The 23,326-nt window shown below is 48.8% G+C and overlaps 1 protein-coding gene across 5 annotated transcripts in view; it reads left to right on the plus strand.

The window, feature by feature from the left end:
• The window catches only part of DOP1B (DOP1 leucine zipper like protein B), a 108,350-nt gene that overhangs the window by 26,401 nt on the left and 58,623 nt on the right, over positions 1-23,326 (plus strand). For all 5 annotated transcript variants that reach the window (XR_009402602.1, XM_059392321.1, XM_059392324.1 and 2 more), the window contains exons 3-9: positions 8,552-8,733; positions 9,105-9,275; positions 14,661-14,850; positions 18,258-18,356; positions 18,682-18,805; positions 20,468-20,577; positions 20,839-20,953. Coding sequence is in view for 4 of the 5 variants with exons in the window: in XM_059392321.1 (XP_059248304.1) it covers positions 8,552-8,733; positions 9,105-9,275; positions 14,661-14,850; positions 18,258-18,356; positions 18,682-18,805; positions 20,468-20,577; positions 20,839-20,953 (991 nt within the window). In the remaining variant the exon portion in view is untranslated. The remainder of the gene's footprint in view (positions 1-8,551; positions 8,734-9,104; positions 9,276-14,660; positions 14,851-18,257; positions 18,357-18,681; positions 18,806-20,467; positions 20,578-20,838; positions 20,954-23,326) is intronic.

A 23,326-nucleotide genomic window follows, 5' to 3' on the forward strand; every position in this document is an offset into this window, starting at 1 on the left:
GGAAGGAAGGAAGGAAGGAAGGAACGCCTGGGTGGAAGGAAGGAAGGAAGGAAGGAACGCCTGGGTGGAAGGAAGGAAGGAAGGAAGGAACGCCTGGGTGGCTCAGTTGGTTGGACTACTGCCTTCGGCTCAGGTCATGATCCCGGAGTCCCAGGATCGAGTCCCGCATCGGTCTCCCAGCTCCACGGGGAGTCTGCAAGATTTTATTGATTCATTTGGCAGACAGCCCAAGTAGGCAAAGCGGCAGGCAGAAGGAGAGGGAGAAGGCTCCCTGCTGAGCAGAGAGCCCGATGTGGGGCTCCATCCCAGGACCCTGAGATCATGACCTGAGCTGAAGGCAGTGGCCTAACTGACTGAGCTACTGAGGTGCCCCTATTTATTTATTTAAAGATTTTACTTACTCATTTGACAGAGATCACAAGCAGGCCGAGAGACAGGCAGAGAGAGAGGAGGAAGCAGGCTCCCTGCTGAGCAGAGAGCCGGACGTGGGGTTCGATCCCAGGACCCCAGGATCATGACCTGAGCCGAAAGCAGAGGTTTTAACCCACTGAGCCACCCAGGCGCCCCTTTATTTATTTTTTAAGTAAACTCTGCACCCAGTGTGGGGTTCTGACTTATGACCCCCCTGATCAGCAGTCACGTGCTCTGCCGACTAAGCCAGTCAGGCACCCCTAATCCTTAGAGGAGCCACCATCCTGTTTGCACAGCGATTGCACCATTTTACATTCCCACCAGCAGTGCACAGCACTCCGTTTTGAAACCTCCTAGGCCAGGGCTCTTCTAAATAGAACATTTTCTTTTTCAAAAGCAGCGACAGCCCTGGGCATCTGGCTTGATCTCACTCTCAGAAAGGATGCAGCAGAAAGCCTCCAACTTCCTACTGAGAAGTGTTTTTCACATCCTGAAAGTGGGCTGGCCACATGGGCCAAGCACTTCTCATGTCCAGGGATGCCTGAGTCGATAGGTCCTAAGCGGAGGAGATCTGAGTCAGTGGTGGCTGGCAGAAGAAAGCCACCATGGCCGAACCACCACCCTGAGCTCTGCATCTTCAGCAGCCAAAGTGGAGGAATGAATCATCGGATGACTCCTTCCCCTTTAAGTTTGCCCTGAAAACACAGAGATCGTCCCCTCAAGGCCATGCATTAGCCCTCAGTGAACCTAAAGGGAAAGTCTTACAGAGAGAGAATTTGGGGGAGCCAGAGTGGGAACCCTCACGGTGGCCACTGTTTCCTTAAAGCCACCAGGAGTTGGCTTAGGTTCTCCTTCAGGAACTTCGGTGAGATGCTACTTACTCCTGCTCACCCAGAAGGTGTTTGTTTCGCTTTATTTATTTATTTATTTAATGTAATTCATTTAGCCAACATAGAGTACATCATTAAGTTTCAGATGTAGTGTTCAGTAATTCATCAGTTGTGTATGACACCCAGTGCTCGTCACATTGTGTGCCATCCTTGAGGCCCATCCCCCGTGACCCCAGTCCCCTCTCCCACCTCCAGCAACCCTCAGTTTGTTTCCTGCACTTAAGAGTCTCTCGTGGTTTTTCTTTCTCTGATGACTTCCCATTCAGTTTTCCCTCCCTTCCCCTATGATCTCTGCACAGTTTCTTATATTCCGTGTATAAGTGAAACCAGGTAATTGTCTTTCTCTGATTGACTTATTTCACTTAGTATAATTCCTTCCAGTTCCATCCATGTTGATGCAAATGGTGGGTGTTCATCCTTTCTGATGACTGAGTAATATTCCATGGTGTATATGGACCACATCTTTATTTATTCGTCTGCTGAAGGGCATCTCTGCTCCTTCCACATTTTGGCTATTGTGGACATTGCTGCTATGAGCATTGGGGTGCATGTGCCCTCTCTTTTCACTACATCTGTATTTTGGGGGTAAATACCTATTAGACCACTTGCTGGGTTGTAGGGTAGCCCTATTTTTAACTTCCTGAGGAACCTCCATACTGTTATCCAGAGTGGCTGCACCAGCTTACATTCCCACCAGCAGTGTAAGAAGGTTCGCCTTTCTCCACAACCTCGGCAACACCTGTTGTCTCCTCACTTGTTAATTTTAGCCATTCTGACTGGTATGAGGTGGTATCTCATTGTGGTTTTGATTTGTATTTCTCTGATGCCAGGTGATGTGGAGCCATTTTTCATGTGTCTTTGGCCATTTGATGTCTTTGGAGAAAGGTCGGTTCATGTCTTATGCCCATTTCTTGACTGGATTATTTGGTTTTTTTGGAGGGTGTTGAGTTTGATAAGTTCTTTATAGATCTTGGAGATGAGCCCTTTATCTGATAATGTCATTTACAAATATCTTCTTCCATTCTGTAGGTTGCCTTTTAGTTTTGTTGACTATTTCCTTTGCTGTGCAGAAGCTTTTTATCTTAAGTCACGGTAGTTCATTTTTTGCTTTGGTTTCTCTTGCCTCTATCTAGCAAGAAGTTGCTGCGGCTGAGGTTGAAGAAGTTGATGCCTGGATTCTCCTCTAGGATTTTGATGGATTCCTGGCTCACAGGTCTTTCATCCATCTTTGAGTTTGTCTTTGTGTATGGCGTAGGAGAATGGTCAGGTTTCATTCTTCTGCATGTGGCTGTCCCAATTTTTCCGGCACCATTTATTGGAGAGACTGTCTTTTTTCCACTGGATATTCTTTCTGTCGAGGCTTATTTGATCATAGAGTTGAGGGTCCATTTCTGGGCTCTCTATTCTGTTCCATTGATCCATGTGTCTGTTTTTGTGCCAGTACCATACTGTCTTAATGATTACAGCTTTGTAATCTTGAAGTCTGGCATTGTGATGCCCCCAGCTTTGGTTTTCTTTTTCAACATTCCTCTGGGTATTTGGGGTCTTAACTGGTTCCATACAAATTTCAGGATTTGGGATTCCCAGCTCTTTAAAAAATGTCCATAGATATTTTAACATATCTCAATATCAAAAAAGCCATCTATGAAAAACCCACATCAGTTATCATTCTCAGTGGGGAAGAATTGAGAGCTTTCCCCCTAAGATTAGGAACACAACAGGGATGTCCATTCTCACCACAGTTGTTCAGTATAATACTTAAGCTCCTAATCTCCCCAATCAGAAAACAAGAAGAAATAAAAAGTATTCAAATTGGCAGAGAAGTCACACTCTCGTTTTTCGCACACAAAATGATACTTTATGTAGAAAACCCAAAATACTCCACCCCCAAGTTGCTAGAACTCATACAGGAATGTAGCAACATGGCAGGATATAAAATCAATGCATAGAAATCAGTTGCATTTCTATACACAAACAGTAAGAAGAAATAGGAATTGAGGAGTCAGTCGCATTTATAATTACACAAAAAACCATGGGATACCTAGGAATAAACCTAACCAAAAAGGGAAAGGATCTGTACTCTAAAAACTACAAAACACTTGTGAAAGAAATTGAGGAAGACACAAAGAGATGGAAAAACATTCCCTGCTCACAGAAGGTGTTTTTAAATAGGACTCACAGCCTCATTTCCTGCATAGTCTGTCGCTCTGGGGGAGGAGGAGCTCTGTTCGGGGGGAATCCTTTGTTTCCAGACTGCTCCAGATGCACTGCATGCAAAGCAGTGTTTTTTTAAGATTTTATTTGAGAGAGTGAGACGGACAGAGATTGCCACAGAGATCATGAGCAAGTGGGGAAGAGAGGGAGAAGCAGGCTCCCCATGGAGCAAGGAGCCCATCTTGGGGGCTCAGTCCCGGGACTCCACCATCATGACCTGAGTCCAAGGCAGACACTTAAGCGACTGAGCCACCCAGATGCCCCAGGCAAAGCATTTTCAACTAGTGATTCTAATCTTCAGTTTTAAGTCTTGCAAAATGTTGGGGCACCTGGGTGGCTCAGTCAGTTAAGTGTTTGCCTTCAGCTCAGGTCATGATCCCAGGGTCCTGGGCTCCTTGCTCAGCAGGGAGCCTGTGTCTCCCTCTCCCTCCGCCTGCCACTCCCCCTGCTTATACTCTCTCTCTCCCTGTCTTCTCTGTCAAATAAATGAATAAAATCTTAAAAAAAAAAAAAAGACTTGCAAAATATTGTTTAGAAGTTTTCCTTAAATATCATGTAGGATATATCTTATTTTCCCTTTTAATGATAAATATTAATTACTATTTATATTTTCCTTCTTCTTAAAAGGAAATTTCACGTTCCCCAACTCCATCTCGTGGGTGCCGATTTCCTCCTCGGCTACAGTGTCTCTTGGGATTTTCATATTTTGGGTCTGCAGGCATCTTAACTCCAAACATAGAGCAGTCGGAGCTTTGCTTTTCTGATTCAATGTATTTCTCACCCTTCTTCCTCAACACACCCAACTAGTGTCCTTGTTTGCTTTTGGGCCAATAAAGACATTATCTGGAAACGATTGGGTTTCAGTGGATTGTTTTAAAATGCATCTTCTCTCCATCTCTGGGAGTCTTGTCCTTCATTTTCAGTTTGTTATGGTAAGAGGTTGTGTTTGCTGGCTGCTTCCTGGGTGCCAGACGTTGCTGTACTGCTTGTATGGGGTGTCTCATCTGATGCTTGCAACTTTGCGAGGAGACGATAGCTGGAAAGTTTAAAGAACTTGCCGAACAAGCAAATGGTAGGACTGGAATGTCCGGCTCTGACCCCCAAGCTCACTTATTAAACCAGTGTTATAATATCTCTCATTCGTTTGCCTAGCCTCCGTGTGGAAGCACCTGTTAAGTCTGGTTCTGTGGGAAGTGGGTTAGCACAACCACCATGACCTAGCCATGATTTTAGCCCCGTGATTAGTGGTGAAAACGATGCAGAAGTGTTGACTCTCCCACTGCCCCAAGGAGCAGGCTCCCAAAGTCTGTCTGGCCACATCCTGACTCAGCTTGAGGAACAAAACTCAGCTCATGATCTCTCGGTAGCTCTGCTCTGCTCCTGAACTTGTGTGCTTTGATCTAGCTTGACAGTCTGATGGGTGAAGAGAATGGTATTTTCTTGTAGTTTTAATTGCATTTTTCTTACCAGGAACAACAAGCAGCTTCTCGTTCTTTTAAGTATAGTCTGTTTATATCCTTTGTTTTTGCTGAATTTTCAGATCCAACAGCTTCCTTCTTTCTTTCTGTCTTTCCCTCAACAGCACTAAGTCCCTTTCTCAGACGTGCTGTGTTTTCGTGGATTAACACAGACGCAAACAGTGAATAACCTGTTCCATGTTCACTGGTCACAGCCTCAGTACTTGTTATGTTTCTTTTCCTATGTCTTTTCTCAAATTAAGTGACACACTCAAATGAGAAAGAAATAGCAAGCAGCCTCATTCATTTGGAATGGATGGTTTGGGTTCATTGTAATTGCATTTATGTGGGAAGAGGTTTATTAGTTAGGATAGAGAGGGTTATGCCATGGTAACAAACAAGGCCTAATCTCAGTGAGTTTTACGTGGTTGAGTTCTGCCTCAGTGGGTCAGCACGTGGTTTCTGCTCTGTAGGTTCTCAGGGAGCCAGGCTGGCCAGGGGGGCTTTGGCTCAACCCATATGTCCATGATCTTAGAGTCAAGAAAAGGGAACCCAACAAGCTTTGAGTTGGCTTTTAACCGACTTTTATTGCTCTACTCATCCCGCTGGCCAGACTTGGTCATGTTGCAGAGGGTCAAAAGGGCACAGAAATGGGATATGGACATGCACAGCCCAAGGAAGGCAAACGCTGGTGAGTCCCAGATGACCACCACGGTGAGTGTGCCCTGACTTTTCCACATCAAACAGCAGGAGTCCTTGGAATACGCTGAACAATACCAGAGTGGGTGTGACTTAATAAGCAAGTGCGTGGGGGCGCCTGGGTGGCTCAGTTGGTTAGGCATCTAACTTTAGCTCAGATCATCATCTCAGGGTCCTAGGATCGAGCCCAGTGTCTGGCTCCATACGCAGCTGGAGTCTGCTTCTCCCTCTCCCCTCCCCTGGCTCATACTCTCTCTCTCTCTCTCTCAAATAAATAAAATCTTAGGGGAAAAAAATGCAAGTGCTTGATTTTGACAAAAACAGTTACTGCAGGTGAAGACAGAGGCCCTCTCTCCTGCTCTTGAATCCCCAGAGAAAGTCCACAGCCGCATAGATAAGCCAGTTGAGGCACAGACATGGTTTCTTCAGGACTGGCTGGCAGCTGATGCTCGTTGAAGCCCAGTGAGGCTGATGTTGCTGTTCCACCTGCTTTTCTACGTGTTCAAAAACGTGCATAACGAGGGGCGCCTGGGTGGCTCAGTGGGTTAAGCCGCTGCCTTCGGCTCAGGTTGTGATCTCAGGATCCTGGGATCGAGTCCCGCATCGGGCTCTCTGTTCAGCAGGGAGCCTGCTTCTCCTCATCTCTCTCTCTACCTGTCTCTCTGCCTACTTATGATCTCTCTCTGTCAAATAAATAAATAAAATCTTAAAAAAAAAAAAAAGTGCATAACGAAACGCAGTTTCCTGAACATTTGGCACATTCATGTCCCCTCCGCCAAAGCTATCTCACTTTGTTCTTATCCCCTGTTACAGCGTGTGTTTTGGCTTACCTCAGGATTTGTTTTGACAGGAGCACATTTAAAAAAAAATTATTTGGGGGCACCTGGGTGGCTCAGTTGGATAAGTGCCTGACTTTGGATTTCAGCTCAGGTCACGATCTCAGGGTTTGTGAGATTGAGCCCCATGTTGGTCTCTGGGCTCAGCATGGAGTCTGCTTGAGATTCCCTCTCTCCCCCTCTCTTGCTCTCAAATAAATAAATAAAATCTTTAAAAAAAAAAAGATTTTATTTATTTATTTGACAGAGAGAAATCACAAGTAGATGGAGAAGCAGGCAGAGAGAGAGAGAGGGAAGCAGGCTCCCTGCTGAGCAGAGAGCCCAATGCGGGACTCAATCCCAGGACCCTGAGATCATGACCTGAGCCGAAGGCAGCAGCCCAACCCACTGAGCCACCCGGGCGCCCTAAATAAATAAAATCTTAAAAGAAATTATTTTGTTGGCTTTCCCTTTGTTTTAAAATATGAGACTTTTATATATAAGGTTTTAAGGTATTTCTGGATGACCTTTACTTATATGGGTTTTTTTTCCAAGATATGGGTTTATTGAATTTGATAATTCAGTTAGACTACAGGCTTCTGATGAAAAAATATATTATTTTCCTTCCTTTCCTTTTACTTCCTGCATAAATTCAGTGCATGTGTTAGGGACAGGATCATTTTCTTTGATTATGAAGAAAAAGATATCATGGCCCTAAGACCATATGGCCCAGGGCCAGCGGTTGGTAGACACAGACAGAATGCAGTTGGCACATCTTCTGTTCTTCCAGAAGGCCTGCTTTGTTTTAGGCTCTGTGCAGAATGCTGAAAACCACAGAGGGGAAGGCAACAGACCTGGCCCTCAAGTTGCTCCCTGCCTGAGTCAGCCCTGAGCTGATAATCATTAGGACAGGGTTGTAAATCGGTGACAGATGTGCACATGGAGCCCAGGGCAGAAGGAACTAAACATGCAGGATGGCGGCGACCATTCTGCCTCCAGGGAAGGGGACGCTCAGTCTCCTTGGGGAGGATTAGCCAAGTGGACAGGAAGGAGGTTGGGCAGGGGGCAGAGAGCACAGGCAGGACTCACACACGGATCTGTGTCTCTGCAGAGTTCGAAGCCGAGGTAGTAAGAGATGGGGGCAGGGGAGGCAAAGCGGGCAGGAGTCATGCCGTGGAGGCCTCTGAGTGGCTTTTTAAGACGCGTGGACTTCACCCTGTAGGCTTTGAGCAAATATTTGCCAGCTGTTCCATAATGACAGACACTTTGTGTTTCAAGATTGAGTCATGAGGAGCCACCCGCCACAGCACTCTGCCCGCGGTCGCTTGAGGCTGTGCAGAACGGTGGTGACCCGTTCACTCTCCGGACCGGGTTCCTCAGGTACCACAGGTACCCAGGCCGCTTTGGCGCTGACGAGGCTGGTCTCTGGCTGCTGAGGCCTGGCTCAGGAGCCCTGTGGCTTCATCTCGGCAGAGAGCGGCATTTCTCCTGCGGGCCGGGGTCCTTCCCACCCAGCAGGACCACCAGCTGCCGGAGATACCTGGAGTCATGACTGAGAGGGGAGCCCGCCTGTTTCTTCTGGGGCTGACCCCTCCCTCAGAGCCCCCGGGCTGTGAAGCTGAGCTGGGGGAGCGCTGGGGATTCTTCAGACCTCTTCCTCTCCCCAGGCAGATTCCAAGGGCTTCCCCAGCACGCAGTCAGGGGTCGTCTTAGGGATGGGGGTGGGTGGGTCACGTCCCCTGATATAGTCTGTGTTCTGCTTGGCCTCATGTGTGGACAGGAGCCCTCTCTGGTACCCAGGTTTCCATGTGTGACCGAGGAGCGGGTCCGATGGTCACAGGGTCTCCCTTGCTCTTGATCCTGGCGCCTGCCTCATCTCCAGTGTTGCTAGGGGCTTTGCTAATACCCATGTCCCCGGAGCCTGGCTCACGGCCCTCCTGGTGTTCCCTGCGCAGGCCCTCTGTCTTCCTTTTGTGTCTGCTCGTGTCTTTCCAGCCTCTGCAGGTTTATTTTACGTGGTAAATGTTGCTGCCTTCTTCCTCATGTTCTGCCTTCTGTTTTCCAGGCCCTTCAGAGTAACTTGAGATACTCCTTATTGCCAAGACGGCTCATTATCAGCAAGAGGTTAGCTCAGTGCTTGCATCCTGCCTTGCCCAGCGGTGTGCACCTAAAAGCCCTAGAAACCTATGAGATTATCTTCAAAATTGTGGGGACCAAATGGCTGGCCAAGGATTTGTTCCTCTACAGGTATAGTAGCTTCCCTACCATATTACGTTATTACCATATTACATTATTACCTGAATAACCGTATTTCAGTTCGTAAGATAAGAAAATGACAAACAAAATAGGGAGTGGTGAGCAACAACTCATGGTCAGGACGCCAGCAGGAGACAAGCTGCGATCACCTCTGGAGCGCTTCCTCCCAGGCCTTTCTTTAAGTGTGTTCTGAACCTGCTGCCTCCTTACTGGACAGTCCGCTGTGACCATCCTGTGACAGGCAAGCGTCTGCAGCCCCAACGGCTGGCTGGCCGTTGTTGAAAGCTCCCTCTGGCTGGGTGATTGTCCCAAACTTCCGATTCCGTGTCTCATTTACCCCTGCTCTCTCTTCTTTCCCAAAGCTGTGGGTTGTTCCCTCTTCTGGCGAACGCGGCCATGTCCGTGAGGCCCGTGCTGCTCGGCCTGTATGAGAAATACTTTCTCCCGCTGCAGAAGCTGCTCCTGCCCAGTCTCCAGGCCTTCATTGTGGGCCTGCTGCCCGGCCTGGAGGAGGGCTCCGAGATCTATGACAGGTGGGTCTCATCTGGCTCTGCGGCTTCCGTGTGATGCCGCCGCTTTGGGAGAAGCAGGGAAGGAGCTACAGAGGGAAAGGCACGGAAGTCAGCTTGACGCTTGTCATTGCTGTGCTGGTCCCCGATTGACCAAATACTATGTCGTCCTGGGAATTGCCTCTGGTCACGGGTGAGAGAAAGTGAGAAGGTTTCCCAGAGTCACGTGGTCAGTGAGTGGCAGAGCAGGGACCCTGAGCCACATGGGTCAGGTTCCGAAGTCTTCCTTGTTCCCATCACACTAGGCTGCCTCTCAGTCGAGGCAGCGCCACGCTTCACTGATGGCTGGGGCTTGCAAAGGCGATGCTGAGCAGAATAGCTTGACAAGTTTCAGCAGTACTTTGCGTTAATTTGTAAAGCTCGTACTCATAAAAGTTCATGCAGGGGTAATTTTTGGTCATGCTTAGGAGCAGAAGAAAGCATAATTCCATTCAGACTACTGGGTATACACAGTATCCTGTTTCTCTGGGGAATTATCACATAAGAGCTCCCTCCCATCATATTAACCATTCTGAGTGCTGTGATTCACCTCTGTTACTAGGACCTGCTTTAAGAACCCATGTGCAGCCTGACTGGGAGGCAGAAACCTCTGTGCTTGCAGAAGTTTCCGTCTGATGACACCATTCCAGAGGCCCCAGCCACACTGCCTTTGTCTGCCATTTCGTCTGTGACCCGGGGGGTGTGGGGGGCCGGGGTGGAATGGAGGAATCCATCTGAGTTCTGTTTGGACATCTCCCCTAATTCAGAGAAGTCAGAGAATGAGAGTGGTTTGAGGGATCGTGGCTAGTGACCACAGGTACGTTTAGGTCATGAGCACTTGTGGTAGAATTTGATAAACCTAACCAAAAATTTGTACTTCGAACGTTTCAGGCTTTCACATAAAGCGTGTTGTGGCTTCCTGCTTCCCAGTGAAGAGTCCCACCTTTGAAGTGGGTGGGGTTGGTAGGAGGCACTTTCTCAGGAGGCAGAGTCGGTGTCCCTTCTGTTGTGAGCCCTACGGCCGCACGCAGGATTGGTAGGTGCGCGGAGGGAATGAAGGGAAGGTCACGTAGGAGTCGGCGAGAGGACCCTTACCAGCTCTGTCTCTTGACTTCTAGTCCCAGGCTCTTCCTAGAAGTTCTGGCCCATTCCTCGTTCCCAGAAAGATCTGTGTATGTGTGTATATGAATGTTTTTTCCATCATCTGACAGATGAACACATCAGTTCCCAAACTGTATTGCAGTTTCTTGAATCACGCCAGAAGAGTGTAAATAGTTGGGGTGTTTTTATGCATTCTCTTAGTTGACCGATGAGGGTTCTATGGAACAGTTGCTAAAGTTGCTTCACTTAGATTTTTTTTTTTTGATGAGATTTCTTGACATTGAACCAAGAGCTGAGTAGAGCTGCATGAATCACCGAGTAGATGGAGCCATGAGAGAAAAGCGGGCCCCGTGTCTGCAGCGCTCCAAAGCCGTTCGTTATCAGCTCTCCGAGGTGGATGCTGGTGGAGGGTTCTAGATCTCTGAGTGGGTGTGTATGGGCACAGTGACTGGGATGACTGCTCCAGAGTCTTTGGTCTCTGTGTCCGCGTTACTTTGAGAGAAGTCAGAACTCTTTCTTCCCCTAAGTGCTCAGGAGCAAAGGCAGACACCCCCAGCAAACTGTGTGCGGGATGGGAAAGAGAGGGGCAAAGGGAGGGACCTGATGTCCCCACTGGCAGCAAACGCAGAGGACCGAGTTAGGCCCAGTGACTCACAGGTTCCTGGAGTTGTTCCTGGTTTGTGTGTGTCCATGAACCCTAAGAACGGAAACTCTGGCCAGTGTTAGGACTAATGCTTCACCCTGGCTTTCTAACCCTTGTGTGCCTGCAGGGATCCTGGCCAGACTGTCGTCTTTAAAGTGCCCATGAAGTAGCTTCACAGCTGTGTTTTGCTGCACTGATGAAGCAGGAGTAGTGGGGAGAAAGTACCATAAAGTACCAAATCCTCTCCTGAGGATTTGGGGGAAAGGTGACTATTCTCAGAGGTCTGTACGGAGGCAAAAGTGTGAGTCAGCGATTCTCAGCTGGCATAATTTGTGTCCTCCAGGGACATTTGGCATCTTTCTTTGGGCTGTTACCAGGGGGTAGAAAAGGTGCTGCTGGCATTTAGCACTAAGATTCCCTGCAGTGACGTGATTGTCCCTATGATGAAGGCTTATCTGGCTTCCAAGTCCATCCTGTTCGGGTTGAGAAAACCTGAATTAAATAGTTGAAATAGTTGAAACATACATATGTATCTTTAAGATGATTTATTTTAGAGAGAGAGAGAGCACACGGACGTTCAAGGGAGCAGGGGGAGGGGCAGAGGGAGAGAGAGAATCTCAAGCAGACACCCGCTGAGCACGGAGCCCAGCGTAGGCCTGGATCTCAGGACCCTGAGATCGTGACCTGAGGCGAAATCAAGAGTCAGATGTTTAACTGACTGAGCCATGCAGGCACCTAGAAACATATTTAGTGACCTTTCTTTTGGTCGATCCAGACAGCATGATGAGTTCTGCTGGCTCTAGAATTTTTTTGCCCCTCTGGGCACGGACCTGACCTGTGTTGGGACAGGATGCTGTTGTCAATGTTGAGCTCATTTGGACACTCATGCCCAAAGCTCTGTTTTAGCTCTTTGTCCAGTGACCATTTGGCTTTCCAGGACTGTCCACCAGGCAAGTGGCTACAGGGCCGGAGTTGGGTTCATGGCAAGCAGTCCGTGTCCCTTGCTGTCTGTTGACTAGAGGAGAGCATGTCGGTGTCTGAGGAAGCTGGTGTTCGCGGGAGGCTGGAGCCCGCCAGCCAGGGTGGGGCAGGATGGATGGAAACTGGAGGGGTTTGGAGGTTGCTGGTTGATTCTGAATAGGAAAGGTTCAAGCCCTGGGCTCTGCTAGTTTTGGAATCTCGGAGCTTCACATCTGAGATGGTAAGACTAATTCTTAGTTAATCGTTACTTGACTCATCCGGGTTATCTTCTCTCCACTGTGCTCTCCATAGCCTAGTCTCGTCACAGTTGCCCTTTTGTGAACCACAGCATCATTCAGGCTTTAATATCAGTTTGTTTTAGGATAAAATGAGGCTCAAGCTGCATTTTTTAAATAAAGAAAACTAGCCGGTGCGCTCTGAATATCGAAGAAGGGATAGCTGAGGTGGCTGTTCCCAGATTTCTTGTCTGTGGGACAGCTCGTGGCCCCGGTGCTCCATGGAACTGACTTTGGGAATACACTGTTCTGAGCAAAGGGAGACGTGATATTAGTGCGTTCATTGTCGTGTTTGCAGTGGGTTTTATCTAAGCATCAGTCTTCCCTTGAGAGGAGAGGGATCCTGGAGAGAGGGAAGCACTCCTGGGGGCCTTCTCAGTTAATCTCCTTCTGTAGGAATCTGCCTAGCCTGGGGACATCCTGTCTGCCCAGGGGACAGTGACCCACGGCCCCACCTTCTACACCTCCACTGTTTCCAGAGCTGGGTGCGACAAGCTGTATCTGTTTGCTCAGCCTCAGTAGGAGAGCAGTGGGTATCTTTAGCCACTAAACCCTTCTATGTGTGTTTCCTAAACATTTGGCTGTTAACTCATGCCTCTTCAGTTTTGTTTTGTTTTGTTTCGTTTTTTCTGTAAAGATGATACTGTGCATCATTTGCACAGTAAAATTCAAGTATTTTATGAGACAAAGAAGTTTAGACTAGTTCTAAAGAGAACAAAATTCGCTGTTAATGTAAAAAGGTAGGGGCGCTTGGGTGGTTTAGTCAGTTAAGTGCCTTACTCTTGATTTCAACTTAGGTCATGATCTCAGGGTCATGAGATCGAGCCCTGCATTGGGCTCCATGCTCAATGGGGAGTCTGCTTGAGGTTCTCTCTCTCTCCCTGGGTGGCTCCATTGGTTAAGTGGCTGCCTTCAGCTCAGGTCCTAGGGTCAGCCTAGGGTCCTAGGATCAAGTTCCCCATTGGGCTCCTTGCTCAGCAGGGAGCCTGCTTCTCCCTGATTGTGCTCTCTCTGGCAAAAATTTTAAATAAATAAGAATAAATCAATCTTTTAAAAAAATGATAGTAGATAATGTTTTTGTATGAAAAATCTCTGTATACCCTGGACCGATAATTGAAAAGTAAGCCGGACACGATTTGAGTCCTAATAAAGGGGAAAGGGTGGCATTCACTCCACAATGTTTTTGCACACCAGCTGCGTGTCCGCCAATCACCTGGAGTAAGGCTCATCAGCAGACAGCGCAGACCCGCTGGTCATGGCAGGCGGTGGGGCCCGAGCACTGACTGTTTGCCTGTGCGGAGTTTTACACAAGCCCCTCTGGTCCTGCTCAGAACGTCTTCCCCTCACTTCTGTATCTCACAGCCGACAGCTAACATGCACACAGTACACTCGTCCTAGGGACCAGTGCCAGGAAGCAGACACAGGGTTTGGACGACAGAGGCCTTACTCCAGGAACCCGGGGAGCCCAGTGCGTCACACTGGCCTGTTCCTTCTGTGATGTTTGTGTGTCTTTGCAGAGAGGAGATGTGAGGGACGAAACTCTTTTGGAATGGAGTTCGTCCTCATTCAGTGAAAGCCCTTTCTGGGGGTTTGCTTCTGCTGTTTTACTGACAGGAGCTATCATTGGCCTGGTAAAGCCATTTTCCTTATTGACGGGGAAGGTGCCCTCGTCAGCTGCACACAGGCCACGGGGCGGGGGTGGGGTTGCAGGGAGGGGCGCCTGGCCTTGGTCAGTATCTGTGGAAAGAACAAGCCCGGATCTGCCGATGACGCTGCTTCTCCTAAGGGATGGACGTGAAGTTGCTGATGGCAGGTCAAGGGAGAGAGACCCACATAGAGACCCGGATAGAGATAAGGGACAAAGAAACGTCAGGCACCAGCAGAACTTCCCAGAGTGGAAGTCAACATAGGGGTGTGCTGTGGGCAGAGTGACAGGCTTTACGGAACTTGTGTCGGATGGGGGGCCCAGGCGAATGTTGTCCCCCGTGCTTGTGAAGTCACATGTCCCCAGCTGTTTTACTGACAGGAGTAAAACATGTGTCTCCAGTCAGTCGCACCAACCCCCTGGGGCATCCCCTCCTCTGAGCCCCGCAGATCCACAGCGAGGCCGTGGAGAGCGATGGATCTCTCTGTGCCGCGGGGACACGACCAGCCGGATGCTTCCCGTGGGCTGCGAAGCTGAACCTCTCGGGGCCACGTTTGTTTTAGCAAACTCCATTTCAGTGACTGCCAGCAGGTGGACAGAACAGAAAGGCGAGAGATGGCAGCCACTCAGAATGAGGAGGAAATGGGCTTTCACAGCGGCGGGAGAGCCGGGCGAGCGGTGGCTGCTGGGACCAAGCCCTTACAGTTGGTATCTCTTGTCCACAGAACAGACGCTCTGCTCCTGAGGCTGTCCCTGGTGGTCGGCAAAGAGGTGTTTTACGCTGCCCTTTGGGGGAGCGTCCTGGTGAGCCCGGCCATCCGCCTTCCCGCCTCGCTCTTTGTGGTGGGCCACATCAGCAGGGACTCGCCAGGCAAGGAGCAGAAGTACATGCTGGGGACGGATTACCAGCTCACGGTGGGTGCTTTGCTCCTCACGGGGACGGCTTCCTCGTGCACAGGCTGTCAGCTGGGGCTGCAAAGGGGCATCAGTGGAGAGCAGCAGGGAAATAGAGGTGTTCCAGGCATCAGAGTATGTGCGCTTAGCTGCCAAGCAAGACGAGGCGTCCGTACGCAGGACTGGGGTGTTTGTTTTTCACATATGCATTAACAGTTTACGTATACAGATACATGTTTGCCCCTAAAGAGGCCCCTTCTGGAGGCCCCGCCAGTACGGTTAGCTATAAGCAGTGCCCCAGGGGCCTCGCAGAGTCTGCTGCTTTGGCTAGAACCTTGCTTCCTCCGTGGCCTTTGTCACCCAGCCTACCGTCTGCTCATCTCGTTCCCTGCTCCCCCGGTCACCGTCTCTCAGTCCTGCTCCAGCTGTCGTCCTCTCCTCTCTCAAATCTAGATTGTCAGGGCGCTTCCGGTGTCCATCCTCAGGCCCTTTGGAGGGCTGCTTGCTTCCCTGGCAAGGCCGACCTTTCTCATGACCCTGCTGGATCTTTCTCTTCTCCCCAAACTTCCGTCCTGTGTGTCTAATGGCCTGCAGTCTTTCGCCACCTAGTGGTAAACCCTAACAGCTTGTGTCTCTCCATTTTCACGGCCTTTCTTCCTTCAGTTTCAGAGGCTTGCTTGGACTTTGCCATAATTTTCCGACAGGCTCCTCCCCAACCCGTCCTCTGCTAAAGCAAAGCTTCGCTCCTATCTACGCTGTGCTTGAAAGATATCTGGATTCCTCTTGCCTACAGATAAAGTCCAAACTTGAGAGTATTTTTTTCAAATTATTTCTATTCACATATAATGTATTGTTTGCCCCAGGGGTACAGGTCTGTGAATCATCAGGCTTATGCATTTGCACAGCACTCACCATAGCACATACCCTCCCCAATGTCTCTAACCCAACCACCCTCTATTTTAAGTCCACTCCCAACCTACCCATGCCTCGACCTCCCTTCAGGCCTTGTGCCCCCCTGAATGGACTGCCCAGGCGCGCCTGTAGGTCTGTGGGGCCACCTCGCTCCTTGCACTCGCCCCCATCTCCTCTCCACCATCTCCACACACATCTTCCCTGTCCTTCGAGCTCAGCCTTCTCAGAGTTTTGTTGTTTCCCCCAGTTGAAAGATCTTTCCCTCCCCTCTTCAGAATTCTCATAGCTTTTTATTAGCGTTTTTCTTACGGCTCTTCTGTATCCTGTGTCTCTACACTTGGAAAAGACACAAAATGTGTATTGAATTGGTTTGGAATCCATTTAACAGGATGTCTTTGGAGTTTCAGGTTAGCCAGAAGTTCTTTTTGGAACTGAAAGACATTCCTTTCTAGGATCATGGAAGTTGAGGTCTTAGAATCTCACCCGCTGGTCCAAGCCCCTCCAGGTCTCAGCTGGAACATGCGAGGCCCACAGCTAACCAACTCTCCAGTGTCGCACTGGCCATTTCCAGCCTCCTTGGGGGCTTCTGGGTATCACCTAAAACTGGCCCGCGTAGGAGGCAGGCCGGGAGAGACCAAGGAGAGAGGCCGGCCGCTCCAGATCCATAGGCGGCCAGTCGAATAAGCAAGAGAACTAAGAGGCTTGTCTTGGGTGGCCACAGGTCCAGTAGAGCTCCATGTCTGTTCTGAAGAAAAGATTCACAGCAGCCGTACTCTCAGTTTTGAAGGGGAAAAAAACATTTTACTGATACTATAAAAAGCTAATTGAAACAGAAGAAAAGGGACATCTGTGCACAGGTGAGGGCAGTAGTAAGCAGTGAAGGAGAGTAAGACAGAGTTCCATCACATTGGGTCCTTCCCGCAGCCGGCCTCTCTAGCTGGGGAAGGCCTGTGGAGACAGCCAGGCCGGAGTCCCGGAGGAGAGGCCCGGGCAGAGCGTCCTCCCCTCAGCTGGGACGTCCAACTGACCATCCCCATAGGGCAGGTGACAGGGGTCTGAAGTTAAACAGTTACTCACCTCCGTACAGTTTGGAGTGAGCTGTATTCCTGTTGTCATGCCTTTACATCTTCAAGGAGCCTGGGCTGGCTGTGTTTGCCTCCCCTTCGGGATTCCATTCTGGGGGAGCGCCCCGGCCTGGAGCAGGAGGGGAGGGAAACCAAATTTCACAGCTCTTGCCGTCCAGACCAGAAGGGCCCGTTCTGACTGGGAGGCCCGCGGATGTCCACTAACCAGGATCCCCGGGTCACCTATGCGGTATGAGTCTCAAACACATTTTTTGACCTACCTGTGTATGTGCAGGTCAGGGTGGCTGGTTATGCAGGACAAATCCCAGTGATGAAGTTCTAGAACCTAGGTGAGGTTCGGTGGGCTGAGGTCCGGAGCCGATGACCAAGAAAGAATTCTTGAGACATCTTTGGTGCACAATGGTGGTTTATTAAAGCACGGGGACAGGACCCGTGGGCAGGAAGAGCTGCTGTCCCGGGCTGTGAGGGATGGCAGGATACATATCTTGCGGTTGGGGGAAGGGGAGGGGAAGGGAGGTTTCAACGAGTTTCATATGCTAAAGAGGGCCTACAGGTGCCCTGATACCAGAGGCCTTGAGGCTTGACCAGCCATTAACATCAAGATAGTTGGGAGATTCTTGGTGGGATGTCCTAGTAATCAATCCACTTCAGTCGTCTTTGTTAGTGAGATTTAGGTTTAGAAGAGATTTAACTATATTTACATTCCCTTTATACCTCACCTTCGTCCTTCAGTTTTGTTTATGGTGGGGAAGGTGACCTTAGGGTTTGAGGAACTCAGCTATTTGCCTCTGGCTATTGATTTGTAAACCAAGGGAGACTCCGATCTTGTAGGATTGTGATTTCTGCAAGTTAGCTATTTGTTTCTTGCTTATGGCAGTCGGGGTGCCAGAGGAATGTCACACACATTACCGAGGGGAGCGGGTGGAGAAGGGGGTGCAAAGTGCCAGCTTTTGCTTGGTCTTCTGCCAGCCTCCTGCTCCCTCATCACCAGAAACCTCCGTCCATACAATTCCACACCCACCTGCCAAATCTTAAAAGTCTACGTAGCGGCCTTAACTAGGCTCAGTAACGTATATCGCGCAGGTGTTCTCAACACCACATCTCTGTCGCAAGGCTATGTCCCTTGGGAACTTGAGCGGGCAGGGCAAACAGAGTGCACATTCCAGGATCTGGGAGGGGGTGAGGCGCCACCAGCTCCACAGGACAAGTAGTCTTGTCCATGATCTCTCCAGCACGAATTGCCCCCCAGGGTCTAGGGCTGGAACCCTCATTTCCCACACTGACGCCTGACTGTTCAGTTCCTGGCTTCCCACAGTGGTTTCAAGGTTCCCGGTAGAAGTTACTCTCATTTCTGTGACTGTAAGCAGTAGCCTGCCAAGTACTGCTAAATGTCTGGGGAGTGAAATGTTCATGCTGTCTTATCGTTTACAGGTAAAGTCTCTGTGTGCCTCACTGTTGGACTCAAATGTCCTGGTGCAAAGAAATAACCTGGAAATTGTTCTGTTCTTCTTTCCATTTTATACCTGTCTGGTAAGTCACCTGTGTGCTTCCACGGGAGTCCCTGGTGTTTCCTGAGGACATGGGGCAGGTGGGTTGGACCTCAGAGCCACTTTGTGATCACCATTTGCTTTCAGCCAAAACAATTTTTCAGTCCTTGTTCCTTTCTGTGAGGAGGATGTTTCCATAGCAAAAACTGCATGGCTTCTGGCCGTGGGCATTGCAAAGGTCCAACTCCTTCTGAGAACTTTCTTTTTAAGATAAAGCTTTGTAGACTGGTAAGGGGGATCGCGTGTCCAAAAGCCAGTACTCTGTTCCATCATCCCTTTGCAGTAAAGTGTTCTCTGTCCTCCAACAGGATTCCAGTGAGAGAGCCATTCCCCTGCTCAGATCGGACCTCGTGCAGATCCTGTCAGCGGCCACCCAGACCCTACTGAGGAGAGACATGTCTCTGAACAGAAGACTTTATGCGTGGTTACTAGGTCCTGAGCAGTTTCCAATAAGTGAAAGTCAAAGTTAACATGAAACCTTTTAGTGCTGATTTTTGGAACAAGTTTCAATCTTGGTGATAACGTTTCTGAATCATAAGCTATGGAAAGATAACACGCTGATTAAATAGGGCCTGGTCGGCTGAGTTCTGCCTGCACTGTAGCTTGGCTTATGTTACAGGTATTACACTTAAAAACAGGGACGTAAGTAAGTGGGGTATCTATTGAAGATTGAACATTGAATCCCATTTTAAGAAGCTTGAAATACCACCAAAAAAAAAAAAAAAATTGTAGCTAAACCTTATTCAAGTAGAAACCTGTTGCTGTGAAAAAGTCTCATGGGTTTGGGGGTGTGAGAGAAGACCCACAAATGTTACAGATTTTGTGTAAAAGGAGGTTTGGCCTGGATAGGAATGTCTGTGGCATTGACGTCAAGTTTTGGAAAACATTTGGATGACTTAAGGGGAGAGCTTGAGAACCCAGGCTTCTATTTCTGCAGACAGCCTGTAAACTTGTAGAATAAGAGCCCCTGACTGTTGGTTGGAAGTCTTCATAGGGACAAGAGTCCAGGAAACCACAGGGCTAGGAGGCGAGCACTTTCTGAATTTTATAAATTCCCACGTTCATGTTCTTGAGCAGAAGTGGTATACAAAGTGACCATGAAAGGACTCCATAGCTTTTTTTCTTTTTAAAGAGGAGTTTTGGGTTCACATCTAACCTAAGAGGAAGGTACAGAGAGTTCCCAGCTTCCCCCAGGTTCTCCCTCCCCCCCCACCAGGGTGGCACATTTGTCATAGTCGATGAAGCAGCGCTGGCACGTCATCACCCAGACTCTGGTTTCCATCAGGGCTCACTCTTGCTGGTGTGCTTTCTGTGGGTGTAGACAGATGTGCGAGGGCGTGTGTCCACCAGGACAGCATCCACACAAAGTAGTCTTTCTACTAGAAAATCTTCTGCTTCACCAAGTTTATAACCCTCAACATGGGGGTCTTCTCACACCAGAGTCAGAAAGTTCCCTCTCCCCTTTCTTTCCTCTTTTCTCCCTAGATACAGAACTTTCAGAACCCATTGCATAGAAGTTTATGAAGGATTTCAAGAAGAATATTTACAGGCTTTTTAAGCATTTTTATCAAAAGGATGATTTTACTAAATGATCAGCTCTGTTCTGGTTGACCTTGACTTGCTGTGTATGGAGAGGACCCAGGATCCAAGTCCAGTGCTGAGTCTAGCCTGTTAGCCTCAGCCTCTGAGCCCACGCTCTCTCCTTATACCATGAGTTGCCCTCCCTTGGTCTTTACCCAAAGCTCAAAATAAGGGCATATATGTGAGAACAGCTTGGTTTCACATACTGTCATACAGACGCTGGTTTTAAAAACTGATCCTCATGCCTTTAGATCTTTGTAATCAGACAATCAAAGACACCGAGGGTGAATTCTCAGGACAAACTAAATTGATGCCTGTTGAAGTGGAGTCCTTAGCACCCCCACATTTTTCTCAAAAGAAGAAAATGTGACTTAGTCTTGCCAGATTGGAATTTAGTTTTCTGTTGGAGGAATTCTATTTTTAAAAATGCTGGAGCATGAGACCTTTGCGCAGGATTATGTACTTTAAAATTTTAGATCTTGTTAACAGCTCATGATCCTTGTTCTTTTATAGGTTCAGATATTAAAGGAAATACCATTGTGCCAGAATCCGAGCTCTCAAATTCTTACGAAGACCAGTCCTCATATTTTTTTGAAAGATATTCCAAGGATCTTTTAGTTGAGGTAAAGGAGCCTTTCTGCAAAGTAGATCCCGGTCTAGAACATTCCTGGTCATGATTCCTCTGTGAATTGATGGGCAGGACCTCAGAGCAGACATGGGGCATGTCCTGGATCCACGGTGGGGAAACCTTTTCTGTGCTCATTTCACGCTGCGTGACTGGTTTTCTCTCTATCCCGGAGTTTTTACAAGTAGAACAACCAGTAATGTCAAACTGTGCTGTGTACAATATCCTGATCTGTGGCTTTAAAAACAAAACAAAACAGGGTCTAGCTGAAATACTGCACCAGAAGTTCTCAGACGCCGACGTAGAGGAACGTCACCACGCGTACCTGAAGCCGTTCCGAGTCCTCGTCAGTCTGCTCGACAAGCCAGAAATAGGTAACGTGCGAAGCGCGGTCACCGTCATGAGCCCGATGTGGATTGCCTGTGCGAGACACATCAGCATGTTATTTTGGGTGTGAGTCCATCAGAACTTCCAAATCTTGAAGTACTTCAGCCCGGTTATGTGCTCAGTGGCCATATGTAGGCACCACTTACGAGTTTTGCACAATAACGTGAGCACTTTTGTTAGAGAAGTCCTTTGAGCTCCTGCTATGCACATTTTGGCGTGTGCGAACAGAGCATATACTGTACTGACTTCGCGAGAATGTTCCTTCTGTCAAATATCCGGCTTCAAGTGAGCTTTGATTTTATTTTCAAGGGAGTAGGAGACCCTCCTCCCTCGTTTTGCCTTGTGACCCGGGGCAGGCACTTCTGCCATGTGGGCCTCAGGCTGTTCCTCTGCCAAATGAACAGAGCTGAGCTAGACTCCGTTTCCTAAAGGGTCTCCTGATACACACTGTGGTCCTGTGAGCCTCAGCTGAAAAAATGACCTTCTCTCCCTTGCTTAAAGAGTAGAAATTGCTCCGATATCCATTCACAGTAAGATCTTAATATCCAAAGTGCCTAGGTGGCTCAGTCAGGTAGGTGTCTGCCTTCCACTCAAGCCATGATCCGGGGGCCTAGGATCGAGCCCCACAGCGGACTCCCTGCTCAGCGGAGAGCGTGCTTCTCCCTCCTCCCCTTGCTTCCCTCCCCTGCTCATGCTCGTGTGCTCTCTCTCTGCCAAATAAATAAAATCTTAAAAAAAAAAAAATTAAAGATCTTAATATTCAGTCACTTGAACACCATAATGGGTCTCCAGCTTCTCCATAGGATTTTAAGGGGTTTTTTGTTATTGTTTTTTGTTTTTTTTTAAAGATTTTATTTATTTATTTGACAGAGAGAGAGAGATCACAAGTAGGGAGAGAGGCAGGCAGAGAGAGAGAGAGAGAGAAGCAGGCTCCCTGCTGAGCAGAGAGCCTGATGCGGGACTCGATCCCAGGACCCTGAGATCATGACCTGAGCTGAAGGCAGTGACTTAATCCACTGAGCCACCCAGGCACCCTGTTATTGTTTGTTTTTAAAGATTTTATTTGAGAGAGCAAGAGAGCACAGGTGTGGGGAGGGGCAGAGGGAGAAGGAGAAGCACACGTGGGGCTCCATCCTAGGAACCTGGGATGAGCTGAAGGCAGATGCTTGACTGACTGAGCCACCCAGGAGCCCTGAGATTTCAAGTTTGATGCTGTCGTCTGAGCGCTCAGGATTTGGACACTGCCTGGTCGCTGTTTGCAGAGAACAAGAATCGAGGGCTTTATTGAGGTCCCTTCTCCCTCTGCTCTTGGGGTGGAGGTTGGAGACCGTTTATTCATTCAGGGACAGGCATGGAGCATTTGCTGTGTGGCAGGGATGATGCTAGGTTCTAGGGATGCAAGGGGGGGAAAAGGCATCCAGTCCAGTTATATGGAAGGGAGACTCTGAGGTCCTCATGTGTTTTTACTGTTGTTAATCATAACAGCTGACATTTTTTGAGCATTTTTTTGTGTGTGAAGTGATTTGTATACATCATTTACATCTCCCTATGTACCTTCTTGCCTCCAACAACCCTGAAGTGGGTTTTCTCACTATTCCCATCTTACAGATGGAAAGACAAAGGTTGAGCAAAGTCAGTGATTTGCCAGAGGCTGCCTGGGAGCTGAGATTAAAATGCAGTCTGTTTGACTCTAGAGCCTAAGCTCTCTGACAGGGCATAGCTGCTTACCTGACTGCACGCAGACCCACCACACCCGAGACGCTCGGTCATGGAACACGGATGACCTTGTATCCCGTGATATCCCGTGACATGTACAGCTCTAGCTGCTCTTGGCCAGACTCAAAGCATGAAGTGTTTGTCCCTCCCAACTCTGGCCTTAAGTGCCCCTGAGCTTGCCCTGTGCCTTTCCCCCTGTCCCTCCCCTCCTCTGCTACCTCAGTCCGCTGGCGATGGCTCTACCTCTTTGTGTGGAGTGACTGCAGCTCAGAAAAATCACGATTTCCACTAAAAAATGAAGTGAGCTTTGTAAGTGTATTGGGAGCTTCCTGCATAACTTGGGGAAATGACCAAATTAAAAATGTAACCGTATTTTGGAGGCTGAGGGTTTTATGACCTTGACCCTCAGCCAAGTGAAGTGTTGCTGCCATCTTGGGCTCCAGGTCGGCGTTTCCAGACGGGGATGAATGGCAGCCTTCTGCCCGATCCAGCCGTCTGATTTTCCTGTCTGTTACTTTCGTTGTCCCAGGGAAGACATACTTGGGAGGCAGAGGAGTGGATTATACAGAAGTAGAGCTGAAGGGGCAGGGCGGCCCTTGCTCTGCTACCAGGCGTCCGGCGCTGCCTCATTTTCTCCTTCAGTC

This window comes from Mustela nigripes, chromosome 2 (assembly GCF_022355385.1).
Source record: "Mustela nigripes isolate SB6536 chromosome 2, MUSNIG.SB6536, whole genome shotgun sequence".
NCBI lineage: Eukaryota > Metazoa > Chordata > Mammalia > Carnivora > Mustelidae > Mustela > Mustela nigripes.